The 22612-nt window shown below is 45.9% G+C and overlaps 1 protein-coding gene across 1 annotated transcript in view; it reads right to left on the reverse strand.

Annotated features, from left to right (window-relative positions):
- The window catches only part of LOC310772492 (cadherin-18), a gene marked incomplete at both ends in the record, with an annotated part of 175127 nt that extends 155351 nt beyond the window's left edge, over positions 1–19776 (reverse strand). Inside the window, one exon of the mRNA XM_083632312.1 lies at positions 19546–19776. Within this exon, the coding sequence (XP_083488438.1) occupies positions 19546–19776 (231 nt within the window). The remainder of the gene's footprint in view (positions 1–19545) is intronic.
- Between the last annotated feature and the right edge of the window lie 2836 nt (positions 19777–22612).

A 22612-nucleotide genomic window follows, 5' to 3' on the forward strand; every position in this document is an offset into this window, starting at 1 on the left:
GAAAGGGTTCTATGTTCCCCGGTCCCACAAAAACGGGGAACATAGGACCCGGGGAACATAGGACCCGGGGAACATAGGGATGACCCCCTTACAAGACTTAACCCTTGTACCCTGCTGTTTTGTCCAACTCATTTTACTGTTGGTCCAAGCGACTACCCAAAATATGAATAATTAATCAGATTATTATTACTTTTTCCCCAAAGATTTTTTTATATTTTTTTTTATTCATTGGTAACTTCATCCCTCATTATGTGTACCAACATTTCATACTAAAGGTCCTTACACATCAAGAGCGATGCGAATATACGGCACGAAATTGCGATGCGAGTTTTGACCCACCTGTCAATCACAGCCACAGATGTGTACACGTTGGAAGCGAATTTCTGAAAAATCGAACGTGGTTCGAAAAAATAAACACCGCAATAACGCTCCGCGAAACTTCGCCGTCGGTATGCACGGTTGCATTGACTGATATAGGTTCGGAAAATATTATTGACGTGCGAATTAATCGCACGAAAAAAACGTGCTCGGTGTGTAAGGACCTTTAGTCAGAACTTTAACCCCTCAAATGCCAGTGTCCAGTAGTACTGTAAGTACAGTTGGTTTTCATATTTACTGCATGATTTGAGCCAAAAAAGCAAAAAGTGCCTGTTTTGGACTCCCAGACTTTTACCCCAAAATACACAAATGAGCTTTAGTCCAGCATCTATACTGGTGTAAAGGCTTCAAATTAGTAGTGTGCACTGTAAAATTCTGTTTTTGAATATTTTCCCATGTTCGGCATACAGATCAATTTCCTGTATATTTCATGTAAACTGCATGTAATTGGTTGTTGTGCCAAAACTGGGGGAATAGGGGGAAATAGCCAAACACAATAGAAACTAGTAATTACAAGCCTTGACTCGAGGTGAGATGTGTAACATCAGGGAAATAATCTTTTTTGGGGAAAAAAGCTGGAGGTCCTAAAAAAGTGTCGTTTTTGTTCAAAATTAACTCATTGAGTGCCAGCCACTTTTGGAGAACGGAAGCTCCCAGTGCCAGAGTTTCAGAGCGTTTTCAGTGATTTCTCGAGGCCCACAGAATATTGTGTGATATTACTATATAAACACCGAACACGCACAAAGAACGAGGAGACTCTCTTCTATCATCTGCAAAAAAAAGTTTATTGATCCCATTTTCCGTTCTTTAGTTATGAGCCGGAGAAGATAGGCTGTTTTGAGCAAAAAGACAGTTTTCAAATTATAAGCTGAGATATTCAGCCTTTTGTGAAATGCAGCATTTCAAGCACATTCACTGACGCTAGCTAATATTTTCTGATGTAGTGACGTGGTGTAGTTCTGTGGAGCCTGCGTGCCCCACCCCCCTCTCCCCGCCTCAGCTGCAAACTCCTCCCCACACGCACCCAGTCTATTTTCGGAGCCTCCGTTTTTGCGCCGGGCGGCTCCCGGCCGTCTCCCAGCGCGACAAGGAAATGCCAAACGGGACTGCAGGGATAGGTTTGGCCCTTCGGCGTCGGGTGCTGCCTTTCTGGCGGGTAATCGTGTGGAGAAACTATATGCAGACAGACAGACAGAGGCAGAGGAGCTCAGTTGTGTGCGCGGATTGACTGATGTTCGCAGCCCGACGTCAGCTGCAGACAGAGCAATCTATATGGCTCTGGCTGCAGCATGCATCGGCTTCTCTTTGATCACGGCTTTTTGCTGCAGTTTGCGGGACCTTTCTGTAATCTAGAGAGCACTGTCGCCACCTAATGAGTCCGTAAAATAGGTTATACACCTTCAATAGCTCCCATATTTGTACAGGAGATGCCTGATGCTTTGATCCACGTCCCACCGTCAAAAAACGCAATTGACGAACATGTTCGTCCTTGGCACTCTACGTTACTAAACCAATTGACGAACATGTTCGTCCATGGCACTCAATGAGTTAACATTGAAAACAATGGGAAAATGCAATGGACCTTGAGGCCATGTAATTCCCCAAAATTTTCAGCCAACCACAAAATTCCATTTCAAGGTCAAATTTCAAGGTGTTTGGTCCAGGATGATAGAATAAAAACATAATGTGAGCGCATTGTTTTTTTTCAATGGCTGGAGGTCCCAAAAAAGTATGTTATAATGGAAGTCGATGAGAATTTGCGGTCCATGCCATGGACCCCAACAGTAAACGTGTGCGTATTTTCTCTACAGGAGGCCACGAGTGTCCCTAACATGGTGAGAGGGAGACTTTTGTAAAACACAGAAAAAAAGACCTGAGCATACTTTTGACCTCAGACCACCAAAAATGTCAAAACCCCATCCGCGCGAATGTTAAAACGATCCATGCCATGGACTAGCACCGTATAAGGGTTCAGCCATAAGAGAGAATTCATGCCAATTGCTCAGCAGGGTTTCATCTTTAAACTTCCTAAATTGATTTTATACACCACCCGATTCTCAATCCAAGGCACCATTGTAGCATCGTCATTCAAACATTTTCATTTTCAGCCATGAATAAAACATGTCATGATTTCCCCCCCCCCTTCTTCCAGGGAAATGTTACTGCACAAAATCCACATAAAAGAAAAATCTAAATACTTTTCATTGTACTGTATACTGATAATGCTTTAGATACCAGCGATACATAAGAGCTGTGAAAGCATCCTTTGAATTCCAGGCCACACCTCAGTCCCATTTCGTTCAAGATGTATTAAAAAGTCGAGAGCAGATGATACATGTCTCTTTCCAATACTTAAGTGAGCCATGTTGTACCCATATGGGAATATGTGCTTTTTTCCTCAGTATGATTTATGCATAGTCCAGATCGGCATGAGTATGTTAAAAACATGCTGGCAAAGCACTCAAATGTACTTGGGACAGTGTAGCCTACTTTCAAAGGGCATTGGCAGGGTTACGTGTCTGCACACACCTCTTCCTCACAGGACCAGACACTCAGCATTCCAATGGAAAATCCAAACAACCACAGAGTAGAGCCCAATAGGGGGGTTTCACTTTCATGTAATGTAACCAGGGTTTCCCAAACATACAGTAAGGTGAATTTCCACCTGTTTTTATGCAAATCTTCAATTTACGGATGAAAAAGCTGAGTGAAAACAGCAGGGGGGGATCCAAATATCACAAAAGAGTTTTCACGTTTGGGGAGGTGGAAAAGTTGGCGTATGGATAAAAGGTAAATGTGACTAATGGAGTAGAAACAGATGTCGGTTACCTCTCGTACGGCAACCATTTTAGGGCATCCTCATCCGTCAGAGTATAGGCTATCGTTCCTCAGTCTAAAGCGTTGTCAGTTGTCATGTCTCCTATAGTAAACCGTCGAGTGTGCTCTGAAACACCTTCAGTCCTCACACGAAAACGCTGTCATTGCTCCTGCCTCACTTATCACTCAAACTAGCTGTCAGGCATCACTCCTCACGTCTCACACAAAAACGTTGTCGATCCTCCTGCAGAATAGTTGTCAGACATCACTCAAACTAGCTGTCAGTCATCACATGAAAACGCTGTCATTCGTTGTTTTTGGTTGTTCTTCCATGTAGAATGCCTCTGTGAAATGAGCAACAATTTCTTACAACGGGGGAGGACGACGAAGAGGCACGGTAGGCTAGGACGGAGCGTTGCGGGGGAGGATGACGAAGAGGCACGGTAGGCTAGAAAGGAGTGTTGCGGGGGAGGATGAAGAAGAGGCACGGTAGGCTAGAAAGGAGAGTTGTGGGGGAGGATGACGAAGAGGCACGGTAGGCTAGGACGGAGCGTTGTCGGGGAGGATGATGAAGAGGCACGGTAGGCTAGAAAGGAGCGTTGCGGGGGAGGATGAAGAAGAGGCACGGTAGGCTAGGACGGAGCGTTGCGGGGGAGGATGAAGAAGAGGCACGGTAGGCTAGAAAGGAGCATTGCGGGGGATGATGACGAAGAGGCACGGTAGGCTAGAAAGGAGAGTTGTGGGGGAGGATGACGAAGAGGCACGGTAGGCTAGGACGGAGCGTTGCGGGGGAGGATGAAGAAGAGGCACGGTAGGCTAGAAAGGAGCATTGCGGGGGATGATGACGAAGAGGCACGGTAGGCTAGAAAGGAGAGTTGTGGGGGAGGATGACGAAGAGGCACGGTAGGCTAGAAAGGAGAGTTGTGGGGGAGGATGACGAAGAGGCACGGTAGGCTAGAAAGGAGAGTTGTGGGGGAGGATGACGAAGAGGCACGGTAGGCTACAAAGGAGAGTTGTGGGGGAGGATGACGAAGAGGCACTGTAGGCTAGAAAGGAGAGTTGTGGGGGAGGATGACGAAGAGGCCCTGTAAGCTAGAAAGGAGAGTTGTGGGGGAGGTGGCGCAGCTAAGCTGCAGATGACGACGGACGGCAGAAATGCACGATGAGGACGAGGGGAAGGCGCCAAACAACAAAGACTGCAATGGTGGAAATGGCACCTTGAGGCTTCAAAACGAGTCCAAAAACAAATAGGTGACGTCACGGTAGCTATACGTCAATATTTTATACAGTCTATGCACTAGAGAGAGAGAGAGAGAGACTATACCTGTAAACAGCAGTAGTTATGCAGTGAAACAAAGAAAACACAATACTTTCACTGCACCATGTGTGCCATGCTGTGTTGCATTATACTGGCACTGAAGTCCAGCCCTGATCAACATCCATTAATTTCCAATCACTAACAAGAAGTAACTGGTACTCGTGAAAATGCTGATCACCATTAGCCACATGCAAATAAAAAAAGAAAAAGAAAATTACTAGCACCCCCCCCCCCACACACACACACACACACACCTTGTATTTACCAAGTTCCTGGAGGTTCTGTGGCCAAATCTAATCAAAGCTTCGACGAGCAAATGAATGACTAATTATGAGGCTGCAGTTGATTGCAGGCCTGACTCTTAATGAGAACAATGTGTCCCTCCTGTGCTAAATAGCAACCTGTGATTAGGTAAGGAGTCAAAGATCGTGTTCAACCAGGTGCTTACATGTAATCAGTTGCTAGATTGTAGTAATATGAAATATTACTTCCAAAGCAAGGAATCAAAATGTGTTTACACGTTAATGGGACTGTAGGCTGGACCAATTTCTATATTGAGATAGAGAGGCCCATTTTTCTATTCTCCTAATGTTTAATCTAGTGGAAGCCATTTAGAAATAGCATCTGCTGGATGGAGTTTGATCATCAATTCATACATGTGAATTTCCGCATATTAAAGATGCAGCATTACTATTCAGAGGTAGTGCACCCTCTCACTACTAAGGATGTCTACTCCTGCATGTCTTAAGCAGGACTCCACATTACCAGTACATACATTTAATTTTGCCTCCAGTCAAAGTGTTAATTTAGCCATTGGCTTATTTGCAGGAGCTAATACAGTATATCATGTAGCCAATTGTGAAGGTACTGACAGTCCGCAATGCTGATAGCCCACAAGCAGAACCAGCTGAGCGAGGCGGCGTGCAGCATGTCGGTGGACCGGCTGGAGCTAACCTCTCCCACCCCCTATGCCTAAACCTAACCTCTCCCACCCCCCACGCCTAAACCTAACCTCCCCCAGACCCTAACCCTAAACCTAACCTCTCCCACCCCCTACGGCTAAACCTAACCTCTCCCACCCCCTACGGCTAAACCTAACCTCTCCCACCCCCTACGCCTAAACCTAACCTCTCCCACCCCCCACACCTAAACCTAACCTCTCCCACCCCCCACGCCTAAACCTAACCTCCCCCAGACCCTAACCTCTCCCACCCCCCATGGCTAAACTTAACCTCTCCCACTCCCCACGCCTAAACCTAACATCAGACGCGTGACGAGTTGGGAGTGAGAAATGTGTTGGGCTGTCGACATTAACCTCGCGTCACCAGGCTCTTCCCGAGGAGAAGAAGTCTGCATTGTGGGCTGTCGGCACTGCGGGTGGTCGGCATAGCGGGTGGACCCCATTGTGAACCACTGATGCATACTGTATGGTGGGCCATTGCTCTATTGACATCATGAAGAGCGATCAAAAAAGAAAAAGAAATGTGTGTTAAAATGATTCAATGACACATCTTTTGCATAGGGTAGGCTACATTAAACTGAGACCACTGACACTTTTAAAGCAACTGACAGTAGCAAGCTGGTAGCAGGGCACTGCCAAGGTGGCCTTAGTTATCTCAGGGCATCACGGCCAGTGGGAGGGGCAACGGAGGCCATGGCCTCTGTGTAATTCCCACCCTGGTCCACAGGTTGCGGGTCATTAGACAAACATTACATGCATTGCAGTCTCTTAAGTGTAGGACATCTCGCCAGCAGCACATATCCTGACTGAGGCTGTTCCATACTTGAACTCTGACGCACATTTAACATCCACTTTGAAAGCAGAAGCACAAAGCAACATGCACTTTAAACGAATGTAGCAGCCCAAAGCACTTTACAGCTTTACAGCAGGTCTTCATCATTATGTATGTTTGAATGTATAAATGGGATAAATGGGATGGGTTTTTGCCGTTCTTACTTTCTTTTTTATTACTTGTGTGTTTTCTATGTTTTCTTTCTGTTTTTAAGAGCTACAATGAGGCAACTTCCTATCAACTGTGTTGACATGGCAATACAGTATTGAATCTTGAATCTTAAAAGTGAAGCTGTGTAAGGCCAGCTGAGTGAAACAGGATACTCAACGTCCAACCTGTGTAGGGGTGTATGTGTGTGTGTGTGGGGGGGGGGGGGGGGGGGGGCAGCGCTTGGGAGAATCACATTATTCCCCCCAGTTGCCCTCCCATCCGACCAGAGGAGATGCTTTTGCACTAGGACTCAAAACCCACCAGCTTCCCACCTGCAGACACGTCCAACAGTGGAGTGTCAGTGGAGCGTCTCTTGGAGCGTCTGGCCAAGCCGGAAATACCGCTAACGGGAGTTGAACCCGGTGATCCGCGGTGGTAGACGAGTGCTTTTACCTCGACATTAGCCAGATGCCCGACTATTTGAGTGTTTGATTTGAAAAAAAAAAGTGTTGTGTTGCCTGTGTGGCCTGGGTAGATGTTTCTTATGAAGGGTTAACATTCAAACACATGATAGTTTTATTGAGTTGTGGGCTGTTAAACCTAATACCCAAGGCAACTTCACATGCTGGAGGATCCAAATGGCTGTTAGGGGAAAAAATCTCGACCTTCATACCCAGAAATCATGTTATGTAACATCAGCAAACTGCACACAGCATACTCTCTTTGTTTACCACCCGTCTGGTTTGTGATGCTTGATACTAAAACTAAAGGGACTAGAGATGAAAGATCTGACAGTGGTGAGTCCAGCTTTCTCGGCTGCTATGAGGCAGTTTGGATTTCTGTGGGTGGAGAAGTGTCCGTACAGTACCTGACACCAGAAAGTCATTTGGGCAAACAGTGAATTCCACAGGGCAGGTCCGAGCCCCCCGTGTTGCCTCCGGGTGTCCATACAGGGCAGGTCTGAGCCCCCCGTGTTGCCTCCGGGTGTCCATACAGGGCAGGTCCGAGCCCCCCGTGTTGCCTCCGGGTGTCCATACAGGGCAGGTCCGAGCCCCCCGTGTTGCCTCCGGGTGTCCATACAGGGCAGGTCCGAGCCCCCCGTGTTGCCTCCGGGTGTCCATACAGGGCAGGTCCGAGCCCCCCGTGTTGTCTCCGGGTGTCCATACAGGGCAGGTCTGAGCCCCCCGTGTTGCCTCCGGGTGTCCATACAGGGCAGGTCTGAGCCCCCCGTGTTGCCTCCGGGTGTCCATACAGGGCAGGTCCGAGCCCCCCGTGTTGCCTCCGGGTGTCCATACAGGGCAGGTCCGAGCCCCCCGTGTTGCCTCCGGGTGTCCATACAGGGCAGGTCTGAGCCCCCCGTGTTGCCTCCGGGTGTCCATACAGGGCAGGTCTGAGCCCCCTGTGTTGCCTCCGGGTGTCCATACAGGGCAGGTCCGAGCCCCCCGTGTTGCCTCCGGGTGTCCATACAGGGCAGGTCCGAGCCCCCCGTGTTGCCTCCGGGTGTCCATACAGGGCAGGCACAATTGGCCATGTCTGTGGATGAGTCAGATTAAGGGTACATCTGTGGAGATGATCTTGCTGAACACAAAGTCTTCCGGACTCATTCCTGTGGTACTCTATATCGTGCATCCCTACTATCCATTAGAAACGAGTGAAAGCTGACTAGAGAAAAGGGGCTCGGGGCAACATTCTGCCAAGACAGAGTCTCCTCCATTTCTCTGCAGTGGGTGCTCCTAATGCGTTTGACTGCAGCATCGGGATCGTTTATTTATACTTCATTAATTTTGATCACACAGAAAATTTCATGACTCCCCGCCTGAATGTAATTAGTGTCAATTTTGTTAAAGCGCGGAGCAGGCTTGATATGAGCTTAACATACATCACCACTGTGTGCGGCAATCCAATAGGGACGAAAGAAAATGGAGTGTCCTAGAGTGGGAACTGAAGCGACGGTCCGTGTAATAAAAAAGAAAGGAAATGTAGAGATAGCCTCGAATGCTGGCTGATCAATCAAAGCAGATGTGGCGTTGTGAGATAGGGGATGACATGATTGCTTGCAAAAGGAGAAATTATGACCGTTCAAACTTTTTGTTGTCATCTGCACACAAAGACTTGGACTGGGATCTTTTCACTCCACAGGGCAGCAAAACAAAGGATTGTGCTTATCTGTCCCTCTCTACGGGTGACTCTATTAAGGCCTAGTGGAATAGATTACTGGCATGTGGCTGGTGGCTGCCGATGCTTTTCTCAGGGGTTTAAAGAGATCAACAGAGTGTATGGCTGTAAAGTCGCTGAAGAGAACAGTCTGATCCCCAGAAAAAGCTCATGTATAGTCTCATCAGATGCTCCGAGGCACGGGGAAAGAAAGAGTATCTTTACTTTTCTTCTGTCAACAGCCATGCCCTTCCGCCTGGTTGGTTGGGTCGTGATCGTCTGTGTGTCAGTAGACGTGTTTCCATTACAGTTTTTCGCAAAAGAATTGCGATATTTCTACAACTTCGACAATGTACAATTGCGACTTGTAGGCGTTTCCATTGAAGTTGCGTTTGAGTGATTCCCCGTTGCAGCAGCTGCCACAGTGATTACGCACGGGGATCTGCCCCATATCCCGTCCCCTGCATGCTCAAATCCAACCAATGGTCAATGCAAATCCCAACATGAAGTTACAATGCATATAAACGAGCCTGATTATCAATTCAAAAGAAAATGAGTCGCAAAATGTTGCTGGCTGCGTGAATGCAGTCAGCGCGACAGGCAGAGGAAAAAAGGTAGCCTAATAGCCTACAACTGGTCCGATTTAGAGATGGAGGGGGGAAAAGGCTGATTTTGTTCTATAATTGCACCTGAAACGTGTGCAATGTATTAGCCTACTCACAGTCACTGTATTCACTTCAGACAGCACCACCGCACCAGTGTGTGCTTTTCATCCTCTCATCTCGCCGCTGTGCCAAATGCGCGCACACAGGCAGCCTGCTGTCACCATGGACCGATTTCTGCCATTAAACATTATCTAATTTGCCCGGCTACGCTTTTGCATAACACTCGTCTTTCTGCTAGGTAGCGTTGCTTCAAAGTTTTCCACTTGCTGCGGAGGTTTTGACACGGCTATCGAACCTTACTTACCAAACTTATTTTCCGCTCCTTTTCCAAGGGATAATATGGGTCACATGACGTGCAAATGCGAAAAATGTGTTTCCATTACACTTTTGCGATAAACTTCTATATCGACACGTCTGAAAAACCACCTCATGAGAGCGAAAAAACTTTTTGCGATATTTGGGAGGTTTTTCGAAATTCACGTGTTTCCATTACCCAATTTCTATTGCGATATTTAGATTTTGCGCATTTCTGAGGGTAATGGAAACACAACTAGTGTTGATTGTCAAGTGCAGCCTTAAGCTGTTTGTGTTTCCATGCTAATTTAGAACCAACAGGTACAAGAGGCTGTTATAGAGCGCTCGTCAGGTGCCGAAGTCAATTACAAGGCGAGACAAGTTTTGAGGAAGTAAGGAACCCAATGACCTGACAGAAAACCAAGAAGTTAATTTAATGTTAGTAATGTACTGTAATAACTGCTGCATAGTCTAATAACCTGTCAAAATATAAGAGATTTCACCTTAATGGGTCAGAAATGTAATAAATTGCCACATTACACCATTACCAGGCAAATATTATGTCATACAGTAAGGGCTTTAACAACTGATGATGTCATAATAACACCCACAAATAATGTAATTATTCTTATTCTTACAATATATCACATTAATAGTCAGTATAATTATGCCATAAGTTAGTTGAAGTAATGATCACCCAGGTATGTGATGCTATATTATATCTGAATTAATTACATTCGGTTTTATTACATTTTCAAACCATCTAGAGGGACATTTTATCATTTGCTACTATTCTATTGTTCTTTATTACCTTGATCGTATTGAATGTGCTGATCCTGATAATGTATCTGCCTCCTATTCACTCTGGTTATAAACCAAGATGCTGTTATGGCTCTCATCATGAGTTGTGTAGCTAGGTGAACAAGACGGATATCTTTATGTATATCTTTATGGATATGAAGCACTGACACAATGAATAAGTACATAAAACTTTCTTGCTAGATGGATGTGACCATTATATAAAATCCAGAATAAAAGTTTATACCAGGGAGTTTTAGGGAGAGAACATAAAATATGTCATAATATAACCAATGTGCCTACTGTACATTTCCACGGATTGATCCCATTCTGATTTATGACAGATTTTCCAGGGAGTTTGAATTTCAGCGAAGCCTCAACTTTATGGTAGAGTGTTAGTAGGCTAAAGCACTTTTTCATCTTTTCTTTTGATTTATTTTACCAAGCGTTCACAAGCCCTCTCTATCTGTGTGTCCTTGCCATAGACTGTATACAAATATGGACATAGCCAACGTGATGTCACCCATCGCTTTGTAGACTCCTGTTTTGAAGCCTCCAGTTTGGTATTTTGGCCGCTGCCATCTTGGGGTAGAGCCGCAGCGCCACCTGCTATTGGTTCGTGATCAGAGAACTCCGTGATCACTGGACAGGGACCCATCAATCATGCCCAAAACGGGGTCCACCCGCTATGCCGACCAACCGCAGTGCCGACAGCCCGCAGTGCCGACGTTAGGTTTAGGCGTGGGGGGTGGGAGAGGTTAGGTTTAGGGTTAGGGTCTGGGGGAGGTTAGGTTTAGGCGTGGGGGGTGGGGTGGGAGAGGTTAGGTTTAGGCGTGGGAAATGGGAGAGGTTAGCTCCAACCGGTCCACCGACACGCTGCACGCCGCCTCGCTCAGCTGGTTCTGCTTGCGGCCTGTCGGCACATAGACGGGGCACCGCCCAAAACATAAGGCCCTATCTTCCCAAAAGCGGTAATTTAGCGTTCGCGCTCGTTTAACGGCGTGCACAATGAAAATTGGGGGCGGACACAAGCGCATGCCTGCTATAATTGTACTGGGCGTGCCACATGCCAAAGCAGGCGTTTCAGCGCTAACATGTGGGGATAGATGGCATTATCCTATCGTCAGCAGCACGCAATTACTTTGTGCTAAGAGCTTTTAAAAGCACCTCTTAGCTGCGCTCAAGGCGCTAAAACACTTGCTGCGCTTGATCGCACCATAATCTCCGCGCTGGGCAGCGCAGAAACGTCATTACGCACGGACGTGCCACCCCAGGACATCAAATTCTGCTGCTAAAATTGAGTAACCAGCAGATTATTCGGTGAGGCAATCAACTATAATTCACTGAGAAACTTTTATCACATCGCAAGGAGGGGTTATGGTAAATTAATTGAGAAAGCTTGTACATTGTAGCCTACTTGCAATAGGCTATTCACCTACTGCTATCCCATAACCCGGAGGGTCGTTGGCACCACAGCCGATCTGTCACAAGCTCTCTCCATCTCTCTTTGTCCTCGGCACGAGTGAGTCCACTCTATTACGCATGGAGAGAATTACAGCATATTGCATGCCTCGCGCAAACAGCGATCGTGAGACGGGAATCTCATTGGTTTTGATTGACGTAATGCCCAGCATTGCCTGGCCACACCTGTGAATAATTCTGGTAGTTAAGACCGCCCAAATCCCGTTTGCGCAGGCATTTTGGGGGCGCAGATGATTTTGGCACGGCTCTAATTTGCACCTGCGACACGTGCCATGAATGTTTCCACATCCCCGCCGAGAATTGCATCCCCAACATATTTTGGGGCTGTTTTAACTTAGAAATCAGGGAGGTCACGTCTACCCAGACAATTATATCACTTTTAAACAGTTACATTTCTGTATAAATCATTACAATATGCTCCCGTGAGGTGGGGATGCTGCCCGGTGGGGGTGCAAAACTCAGCATAACACCTGGACAAATGCGCAAGGCAGACCGGTATCTTCCCTGCCTTAAGGCACGTGCAAACAGGTGCGGGTGCGTAAATAGGGGATATCGCCTGTACGAAGATAGGGCCCATAGTCTTTTTGTATGTCTATTTTACTCTAAACGGATGAGTTATATAAGGTCCTCCATAACACACACTTGTCATGTTTTTTTTTTTTACCAGGATGTAAACGCGTTTATTTCTGCTGTAAGGTTGGGCATTTTAACATGGGGTGAATGGGGATTGACTCCCTTTTGGAGCCAGCCTCAAGTGGCCGTTCGAGTTTTTTGCACTTCCGCATTGGCTTACTCTGTCCAAGCTCGAGGTTGTCGCTTGGTCCTTGCCAGCGACTTCAGGCCCCCGGACTCTGTTGTTGTCAGATGAGCACTGGACAAACATTAGTGACATTTACTGGATGTTGATGCGGAAAGATTCATTAAAACTGCATCACTTTGAACCTTGAAAGCAGGCCTGCTGGGAGCTGTAGTTGAAGGTGGGGGCAAGGGTGTGGAGCATTGCTCCCATCAACAAGCTGGGTGGAGGAGGGGGTGAGGAGGAGGGGAGATGAGGAGAGAGAGAGAGAGGGAGACAGAGAGAGAGAGGAAGGGAGTTGCTTTGGTTGATGATCTGTGCCTGGGCCTCATATAGCCTATATGCAATTAGTGAAGGGGGGGAGGGGAAGGGTCGTTTTTGATTAAATCTCGGCTCTATACTTCACTCAGGAGGACTTAATCACTTTTTATGTGGGTGCGCTTGATTGTCTGATTATCACCACGTCTTGGCCATGCTCCCTCCCCCAATCAAATCCTCCCAGCGTCCCTTCTCCGCGATTGATTTGTAACAGTCACAGTGAACCTGGATGATGGAGCACGTGGGCTAATGACCATCCATCAGCCGACAGCGATGAGGGCCGTGATGAAGACGTGCTGCGGATGCGCGTCACAGCGATGAGGGCCGTGATGAAGACGTGCTGCGGACGCGCATCACGGCGATCCGCCCTAATCGTTGTCCTCTATTTTGACTCCTGCGGGGAAACGCAGCGTCTCACAGCGGGATGCTTGACTTCTTGATGCACATTAATGAGATTATTAGAGTCCCGGAATCAACTCTGACCCTGGTTTAATGACGTCGCATCGCGTTTAATGACATCGTCTCTTGCTGCTGCAGGAGTTTGATATTTCATGAAGTCTGGGTAATGACACAGAAAGGAAACCGTCAGCAGATTAAAGGAACAGTTCACCCACAAATGAAATCATCCACTCACCCTCATGCCAGTTGACACACAGGTGAAGTTTGTCCATATAGCACACAAGGAGGTTGCGAGCACAACTCCAGAGCAGCCTTCTCCAAAACAACTTAAGTCAATGTGGACCATGCAGTTCTTCAGAACTATTTTACACCATCGTTTAGTGCAAATAGTACAGCTGATTGATTTGCAACAAATAATAGTCTATATGTATTCTTATGTATTCTATACACAGTGTGATTGTTTGTCTGTTTTTATTTTGGAACTCTAAGGTCCCCATTGAGTTTAGTTGTTTTGGAGAAGGCTGGTATAAAGCTGTCCTGGCAACCTCCTAACAACTAACAAATTTCACCCGATCAGAATTTTCATTTTTGGGGGAACAATTCCTAGAAATCCTTGAGTTTAGGCCTTTCGCTCTTACAGTGACTGAATGGCAATGATTTTGCATGACGCTAATGTGATTGAACGGTTATGATGGAGGACAGTGGAAAGGACTGGGAATTACGTGAGCAGCAGACATGAGCTTGAAATGCTATTTTCTGCCATTGTAGAATCTATGATAATTAAACTGTAATTTAGCTGTGTCTTTGTTTACCTCTTTGTTTTGATCATCTTTTGTTTGGCCAAAGTGTGAGCGGATCAAGGACAAGGCATTACACTTTTCTAACCCGGCCAGATAATGACAGGACATGAGCCCGGGCCTTTCCACACGAGGACATAGCGTTAATCCAAATGGCCTAAATCACGGGTGAGAAAAATCAATGCGTCTTTCTCTGATACACATGCATGCACACACTTGCACACATAACACACAGACACACAGACGCACACACAAACAGTACATGCCTCAGGGACACCAAATTCATCAGTGGTTGGTAATAACTATCTTTTTTCTGGGTGCATCCCCTTTTAACAAATGCAGAATGATAATGCTTTCTGTGACATTTTTCATTTTATTTTTTATGACCCCACAATGGGTAATAAACAATGAAATCTACACATTCTGTTCCTGCATTGCAAAGCATGCCATGGTTTGAAAGCAATTTAAACTAAAAACCCTGGCCTCACCTTCTTTTCCACTGTTGAGCTATTACATACGACAGTAAAGACAAGTTGCCTGATTCTGTCAGAGCACAATCCATTTTTAGCCGTATGAATAAAACATTTAGTCACTTCTCTTAGAGGTTGCCATTTTTGCTTTGCAAATGAACATAGGATAAGATAAGGGGGTATTCCTTGTAGTCTGTAAGCACCCATTCTGTCAATTCTCACAATATTTATATTTCAGTGGGTCTCCTTGGCTGACCTAGCCGCCGAACGATACTTATCAAACGTGTCTGACCTATTAGGATTAGGGATGCACATTTTTATCAATTTCCTTAATCGATTAATTGGTCATGTTAATGATCAATTAATCGATTAATTTTTATATTAAAACACAGCTTTTGACATACAAAATATAAAATATAAAATACAGGGTTTTACACCTGTCTTTAGGCCTACCCAACAAGTTGATCAACCAACTAAGCTACCTGCATTAGCTGTCATTGTGCTTGTGGACGTGACATATTCAACATTGTATTACAATATTTACAATGAAAAGTGAAACTGTTGTCTTTTTGGGTGTAATTCTCCCACACTGGACTTTCTGCCTGCTCGCTTGCTTTCTTCTTCCTCTGTATAAGCAGTGAAAGTTACATTTCACCCTTGTGGTGTTGAATCATTTCAGAAAAGAAAAGAAAAATGAGAAAATAGCACATAGCCTACATTGTCGATTAATCAGTTAACATAAAGTTTGATCGATCAAATCGATTGTCCATTAATCATTAACATCCCTAATTAGGAATTGGATCACCTTCTTTTCTCAGCAGTTATCATCTGCTCCAGTGATTCTGAGCCTTTTTCATATCAAGGACCCCTCATTTAGTCCACATTAGGGCCACATACATACATACCCCCCATTTGATGAGATGTTCTCTCTCGGACCCAAATCAGTGAATATTTCTATTGTTAGATATGATTTTGTCCAGAATTGCAGTCAAAACAGCCATTCTTCAATATTGCTGAAGTTTAACACGTTCACTGCCAACGACGTATTACTCCGTCAAAAAAAATCCAACGGTTGACTGCCAGTGACGTATTACTCCGTCAAAAAAATGATTTTTTTTTTTTGACCGTGGGATGTGCATCTAACCCTTTTACATCTTTTATATAAGTATTGGACGTGTACAACGTGTACAACCCATTCCACCGACCCACTAAGTGGCGACAGTGCTTTCCTGACTAGAGGAAGGCAAGCAAAAAGCAGTGTGACGAAGCCATTCTCATGAAAATGGATTGGCGAAAACGCTTTCGTTTTCGCGCTGATTGCTGGCGATGCGGGATTGCAAATTTGCATAATCGATCACGGGTGGAACACACTTTGAAACACGCAGCATAAATATGTCCAGATTCACAAAAGGTTCATCAAAGCTCTCAACCAAAACTCCAAGAAGCGAGCGAGTCCATCCAGACTTCCTCAAACAGCGGCCGCGCAGACAGGCAGCAGCAGCAGCAAAGCAGTGAGACTGGTGACAAGCTTGTGACACAGCCGCTGCAGCCAAGAAGAACGCCCACGGAGGGAGGAGTTGGAAGCAGAGGGGGGTTTCCTGCTGTTATGGAGGAAATTACTGTTCAAACTATTGTTTAGATGTCTGACGTCTTACTGATGCCAAAAATGAATGGTTAAAGTGACTGTTCTATCGAATTTCACAAAAAGCCGTTTATCTCTGAATAATTTTTCTGACGCTGAAACCATGCTGTATTCAACTGCTAATGCTTACATAACTACTAACTCTACAAACTAACTCTTTTAGACAGAGAAAGCACACATTCTATTAGTTCTTTTGAGATATTGTGTGTTCACAAAATCTTAGCAGAAAAGAATCCTCGGGTCTTGAAAGATGAGCCAGAATCCTCAAAAAAACCCTCTGGCAGAAGCTAACTACAGTAAAAAAAAAACGTCTGGCAGTGAATGTGTTAACAATTCATCCATTAGCTGGGGACCCCCTGGAACCCCCCTCAAGGACCCCTTGGTGGTCCCCGGACCGCACGTTGAGAGCCACTGCTCTACACAATGCAGCAGGGTTGGGATTTGCAGCGACTTCTAAAAACTGCAAACCGCTCTATAACTTGCACCGACAACTGCAAAGCACCACGCCGAGCTGTGATTGACACAAAGACATTCACACCTCCCGCTGGGACAGTTTGCTCGTCTCCTGTCTCGTCTCTGGACGAGGCCTGTCCCCCTGCCGAGAGACTGCGTCTCACGCATGGCTCAAAAGCTGTCTTCCCCAATGCATCAGCCCCCCACAAGGGTGTCAGCGGGGATTAGGGGGTACCTCTGGGGGATTAAAATGTTCTTGACAGACTGGCTGCTTTTGCCTATTCCTAGAAGTCACTGTGCTGGCCTGCATCTATTTCCCTGTGTGAGTCAGTGTGGAGCTCAAAAATACACAGAACATGGGCAACTGCCAATGGGCAACTGCCAAGGCAAACTCTCACCTTGTTGTTGTTAACATGCATTGTGTTATGTTCGACCTTGCATAGCTCAGTACACAGCTCTTGTTGACTCGACAATCATTGAAATTCCACTGCGTTGCTGTGGAGTATACTCTGCTCCACACCCTCTGCCGATCTGGGGAGAGTTGTACTGTACTGTAGACTAGCACATGCTTCCTCCGATACATGTGCAGTCACCAGCCGCGTTCTCACCTGACAGCGACCGATGAAAAACTGACCTGAACAGGCACCCCGACCGACCAGGAGGCACAGTGCAGTGACCCCGACACACACCCTTAATCCAGCTTCCCACCTGCAGACACGACCAATTGTGCCTGTATGGATGCCCGACCAAGCCGGAGGTAACCCGGGGTCTCGAACCTGCGACCCTCATGTTGTTGGTAGGCAGGGAATCTACCGCTGCACTACCCGGACGCGCGGCAACTCCACAATCATTAAAATTCCACTGCGTTGCTGTAGAGTATTTACTGTGTATCTGTCCGTTTAAAAAAATAACTATTTTTGATGAATGCAATTATCAACAAAGAAGAAAGTGCTGGCAAGACCCCGTAGTAAAAACTGCTAATTTGCTGCTCGATAATGTTTAATGATGATGAGTTTTTTAATCAAGCAAGGAGAGAGAGAGAAATAGAGTGCAGTGCATGCCAAGTGGATTCATCCTCCTTCTCTGCTGTGCTGCTCTACTGAAGGCCCGGGTCAGACTGTCTCCTGACCACATCAAGCCTAACCCACATACACTCATTCAATCTGTTCTGTGCTAAACCATGGGGAGAGCCTATCTCTTTAAACGCGTGTGTCAAATTGATTCCTTAATAATGTTTATGTTTCTTCTCAGTGCTTCATTATCATGGAGGATTAAGCTGTTTGTTTGTTTTGCCTTTGCTTTCATATCCCACCCATCCACCACACGCACATACACACCACCACCACACGCACATACTGTACACACAACACCCCCCCCCCCCCCCCAAAGGTAAGCTATAGGAACAGCAAGAGCACAGCGGTTTTAGCATAACACACCGATGTGATAGAGCCAGCCAGCAAACCAAACAAGCACACACTTCAAAGGCAGCAGCCGTGTTTAATGTTATAATATAATCCAGGAGAGTAATTACTCCATGCAATTAGCGCACTGATAAACTGGCATTGTAGACGAAGGCTCTTCCAGTATATACTGTATACTGCAAATTCCTCCAGTAATATCCATGTAAGTCTCAAGATACAATGGCACATAAATGCTGGAGGAATGTTTCCACTGGCACCTCGGGATTTTATGGTTCACTCATGCATCTAATAACGTTAGCAAAAACATGTTTCACCAATAAACAACCTTTCTTTCCTGGTTTGTCGGCATGCCATGGCAAGGACATCTGTGCTTAACACCCTGCATTTATTCAATAAACACATAGTTGTGGGAGAAAGTGACATTGGCTGTTTTGTTGTAGTGTTGTTGAAATGCAGACATACTGTATGTGCACTCGGCTTTTCCCCTTCTCTTTCTTTTGGAGTGTGGCTGAGGGGATTAGCATGTGTTAGCGTGTGCCTGAGTGCCTGCAATAATGATCACTGCAGTGAAGAAACACATTTTCACATTTCAACAGATAAGCGCAGGCAATCTGCAAGCAGAGGGCTTCACCAGGTCCCCGTGGCTTATTGTGGAACTAACAGAAAAGTCACCACCAACCAGCAGGAACCAGACATCCAATATGCTACCCTTCGCCTCAACGCAAGTAAGAACGGCAACAATTATCTCCATCTTCCCGCTGCCTGGAGCATCAGCCGTTCTCAAAAGGCAGCATTCAGTGTGCCAATATTACACTGTGAAACTTTTCTATTAAGCGACCCGGCGACCCACGTTCCCATTGCACTATTGTGCAATTTTCTACCGCAAAGGTTCATTTCCCACTGAGAGACCAAAGCTAAGTTCATTTCCACGGAGAAGACCAAATCTAATATTTTTTTTCTCTGCAAAGATATCTTGATGTACCCGGTTATTCTCACTTTCAAACTTAATCCAGTCTTGCAGAGCTGGCTTCCCAGAGCGGCAGACATGCTGAGAGGAACTCCGCAATTACAGAGAATGAGAATTTAAAACAAAATTGTCCGTTATAATGAGAGTAACTCGGCCAGACATTGTAGCGATAAAAAGAAGGGGGGGGAAAGGGGGGCGCGGGATGGGGGAAGAATCACAAATGGGATCTGAATTTCCACATCACATGACCAGAAAACCACCTACAACGCCACTGTGGGACTCCGCCTCAGCAGAGAAGCTTCCTCCTGGCATAAAACATTTCTCAATAAACAAGAGGACAGAGAAAAATGCCATGTAAGCTGTTCAAAAGCAAAGCTCCCGGGGATCAAAAGATTTATTACAGTTTCAGCCAGGCGATTGGACAAAACCTTACCTTTCCCACATACTGAGCATCTGGTCCCATGTGTTCTTCTAAAACGAAGAATTGGTTCCAGATCCAGCCGCGTTTGGGCCTGTGGTGCACCTCTGTCTCGCCGTTGGCCAGTTTGGTCTGGTTCTTGGAGGGCACTTTGGCGGAGATGTGGTGGCCCGCCCCATAGCACCTCTGGATGAAGCAGAGGCACATCAGAAAGGGACAGAGACAGGAGGTGGTGGATATCCTCATGGTGGCGCGCGCGTTTGTAAATTTATCCCCGTGTTCGCAAGACGTGTCCAGGTCCTCCCACCACCACTGCCACGGCCGCCTCCACTAGCCACCGCTGCTGTGCTCTCAGCCAGAGAGGGTTCTAGATCCACACGGTGAAAAATTTGCTCCCGCTAGATCCTCTAAGGTTCATGGCCCACAGCCCAGGGGTTCAGGAAGAAACCCAGATACATTTACATGGTGGAGTTTCCCCGAGACCAGAGACGCCGTGCAAATCCAAGTGGACTTCTGGATGCTTCTATGAAGAGCAGAGGTTAATCCCAGCATCCATTCTGTATTTCCTGGGAGAGAGGGGAGAGGAGAGGAGAAGAAACACAGAGTTAGAGATTCATTTGATGGATATTATAAGTTAAATGTCAACTAATTCCCTTCAATTAAACTGCAGCTCATACACATCCATACAGATGAGGAGCAGCATCTCAACCTGCTTGACTGTGATAACAGCCCGTTCTCGTCAATCTGCGTACAAATAACATGACTTTCTACTATCAAATTGCATGCAGTGGATATGCCAAATGTTCTACTTGCGTGCAGTGAATACGCTAAACGTTCCACTTGTGTGCAGTGGATACACCAAACGTTCCACTTGTGTGCAGTGGATACGTCAAATGTTCCACTTGTGTGCAGTGGATATGCCAAACATTCCACTTGTGTGCAGTGGATACACCAAACGTTCCACTTGTGTGCAGTGGATACACCAAACGTTCCACTTGTGTGCAGTGGATACACCAAACGTTCCACTTGTGTGCAGTGGATACGTCAAATGTTCCACTTGTGTGCAGTGGATACGTCAAATGTTCCACTTGTGTGCAGTGGATACACCAAACGTTCCACTTGTGTGCAGTGGATACGCCAAACGTTCCACTTGTGTGCAGTGGATACGTCAAATGTTCCACTTGTGTGCAGTGGATACACCAAACGTTCCACTTGTGTGCAGTGGATACACCAAACGTTCCACTTGTGTGCAGTGGATACACCAAACGTTCCACTTGTGTGCAGTGGATACGTCAAATGTTCCACTTGTGTGCAGTGGATACGCCAAACATACCCCTAACATAACCAGGAAACGCGGCGCCATTTCCAACCAGGAAGCAGACTCACGCCACCGGTTACACAGGGCCAGCCAAGCGGGCCGGCCAAGCAGATCGACCTGCGGCGGCTCGACTCGCCATCTGACTTTGGCGTACACATTGCACGTATTTTGAAAATGGAAAGCCATGTTATTTGTACGCAGTAGGGTGAGATTGGGTTGGTGATATAGGGTGCAAAGAAGAAGCCTCTGGCAAGTATTCTAGCCACTGTCACCCTTTTGGAGATGACACAAACCTGTTTGGATTTTGTGAGTTAGTGTGCTATTAAAAGGTTGTGTATGCCCGTGAGGTCGCAGCGCTGCCTGCCTGGTGAGTGATATTGCCCACTGTCAGAGCAGCACAGTGCCGGCCCACTGACTAGATGAGTTGGTTTTGTTAAAAATATCAGAAAGGCAGGGCTTTATTTGCTTCTTTTAACAGCGCCAGGACATACTGCAAGGCTTAGTGTGCGCCTCGCCACACTGAATAATAACCATGGCAGCAAGAAATACATTTACTATGATAAGGACAGACATTAAGCCACTCCAACGTAAGGCAGAGGGTGATTTTAGAAAGCACTGGGATGGAAAAGAAGAAGAAAAATCACTTCTGGCAAATGGACTTTTTCCAAATCAAAATGACATATTGAAAATGCCATTGAAATGGTAGAAAACAACGGCATTGTTGAATTTCTGTCATTTAGCATTTTCAGCGAGAGCTCTGCAAGTCCTTCATCCCCTTCACAAGGATGTGCACTGGGCCTGCATTTGCATTTGTAATTCCATGGCTCTTGTACAGGAAACCTGCTTTGGCACGTCAACATTGAGGCCAATTATGAGAGCGAATCGAGTAAAGATGGCAAAACACAATAGTAAAAATTAGATGTGATTACACAAGAAACTGAAATAATAAACACCATTTTACTTAGAACAGGAGTGCTGGTCCAATATTAACAAAGTGCTACTGCAGAATAGCAGCTTCGTCGGGATTAAGAGGACAAACACATATATTTGATATTTAATAGGAACTGACGGTCTTCAAAGGCGGCGGCTCTCTTTCGCTTACAATGCACGTGACAACATTGGAGAAAAATGCTGAAACGAGGCAGTTACGACTGTCACACACTTTAGAGGATACAGTAATCAACAAATTCTTTATACATACGTATATTACATATATATGGATTAAGATATGCTTAGAACGCTTGACTAATCCCCATGTTTCAAATATCTAAACATGCAAATTACGCAGCTCATCTGTAGTTGTTGGTGATGTTTGCTATGTGGAGTGGTTGTAGTGTTTACAGCCCATGCACCCACAAAAGCAAGGCAAAGAGCGTTCCAGGGCTGGATAAATACAGTACAGTAAACATGTGTAATCTGGGACAGGCTTCTCATCTGCATAGGTACATGAAAGCCCACGAGCCTATCCTGTTTTCCCTGCACCCACAAAGGCTCCTGATTTAACGGTTTAAGCAGCTATGAAGTTTTTTCAAATAGCTTTTACATCGTTTTTTTTGTATGTCTTATTCAACAGCAGAACTATCCTAATTCAACCACACTGACCGGTATCATGCCAAAGTGTGTAATTGACCTTTTTCACAGTGGCCATGTTGTGTCTAAAAGGCAGGGTAAACACAGGTGCAACCAAAACATTAATGAGGGTTTCCAACTTCCAATCCATTTTTGGTGTTCCAGTGGTGTTAATTAGTGTTTTGGTTGTGCCTG

The sequence above is a fragment of the Poromitra crassiceps genome (assembly GCF_964638095.1).
Source record: "Poromitra crassiceps genome assembly, chromosome: 2".
NCBI lineage: Eukaryota > Metazoa > Chordata > Actinopteri > Beryciformes > Melamphaidae > Poromitra > Poromitra crassiceps.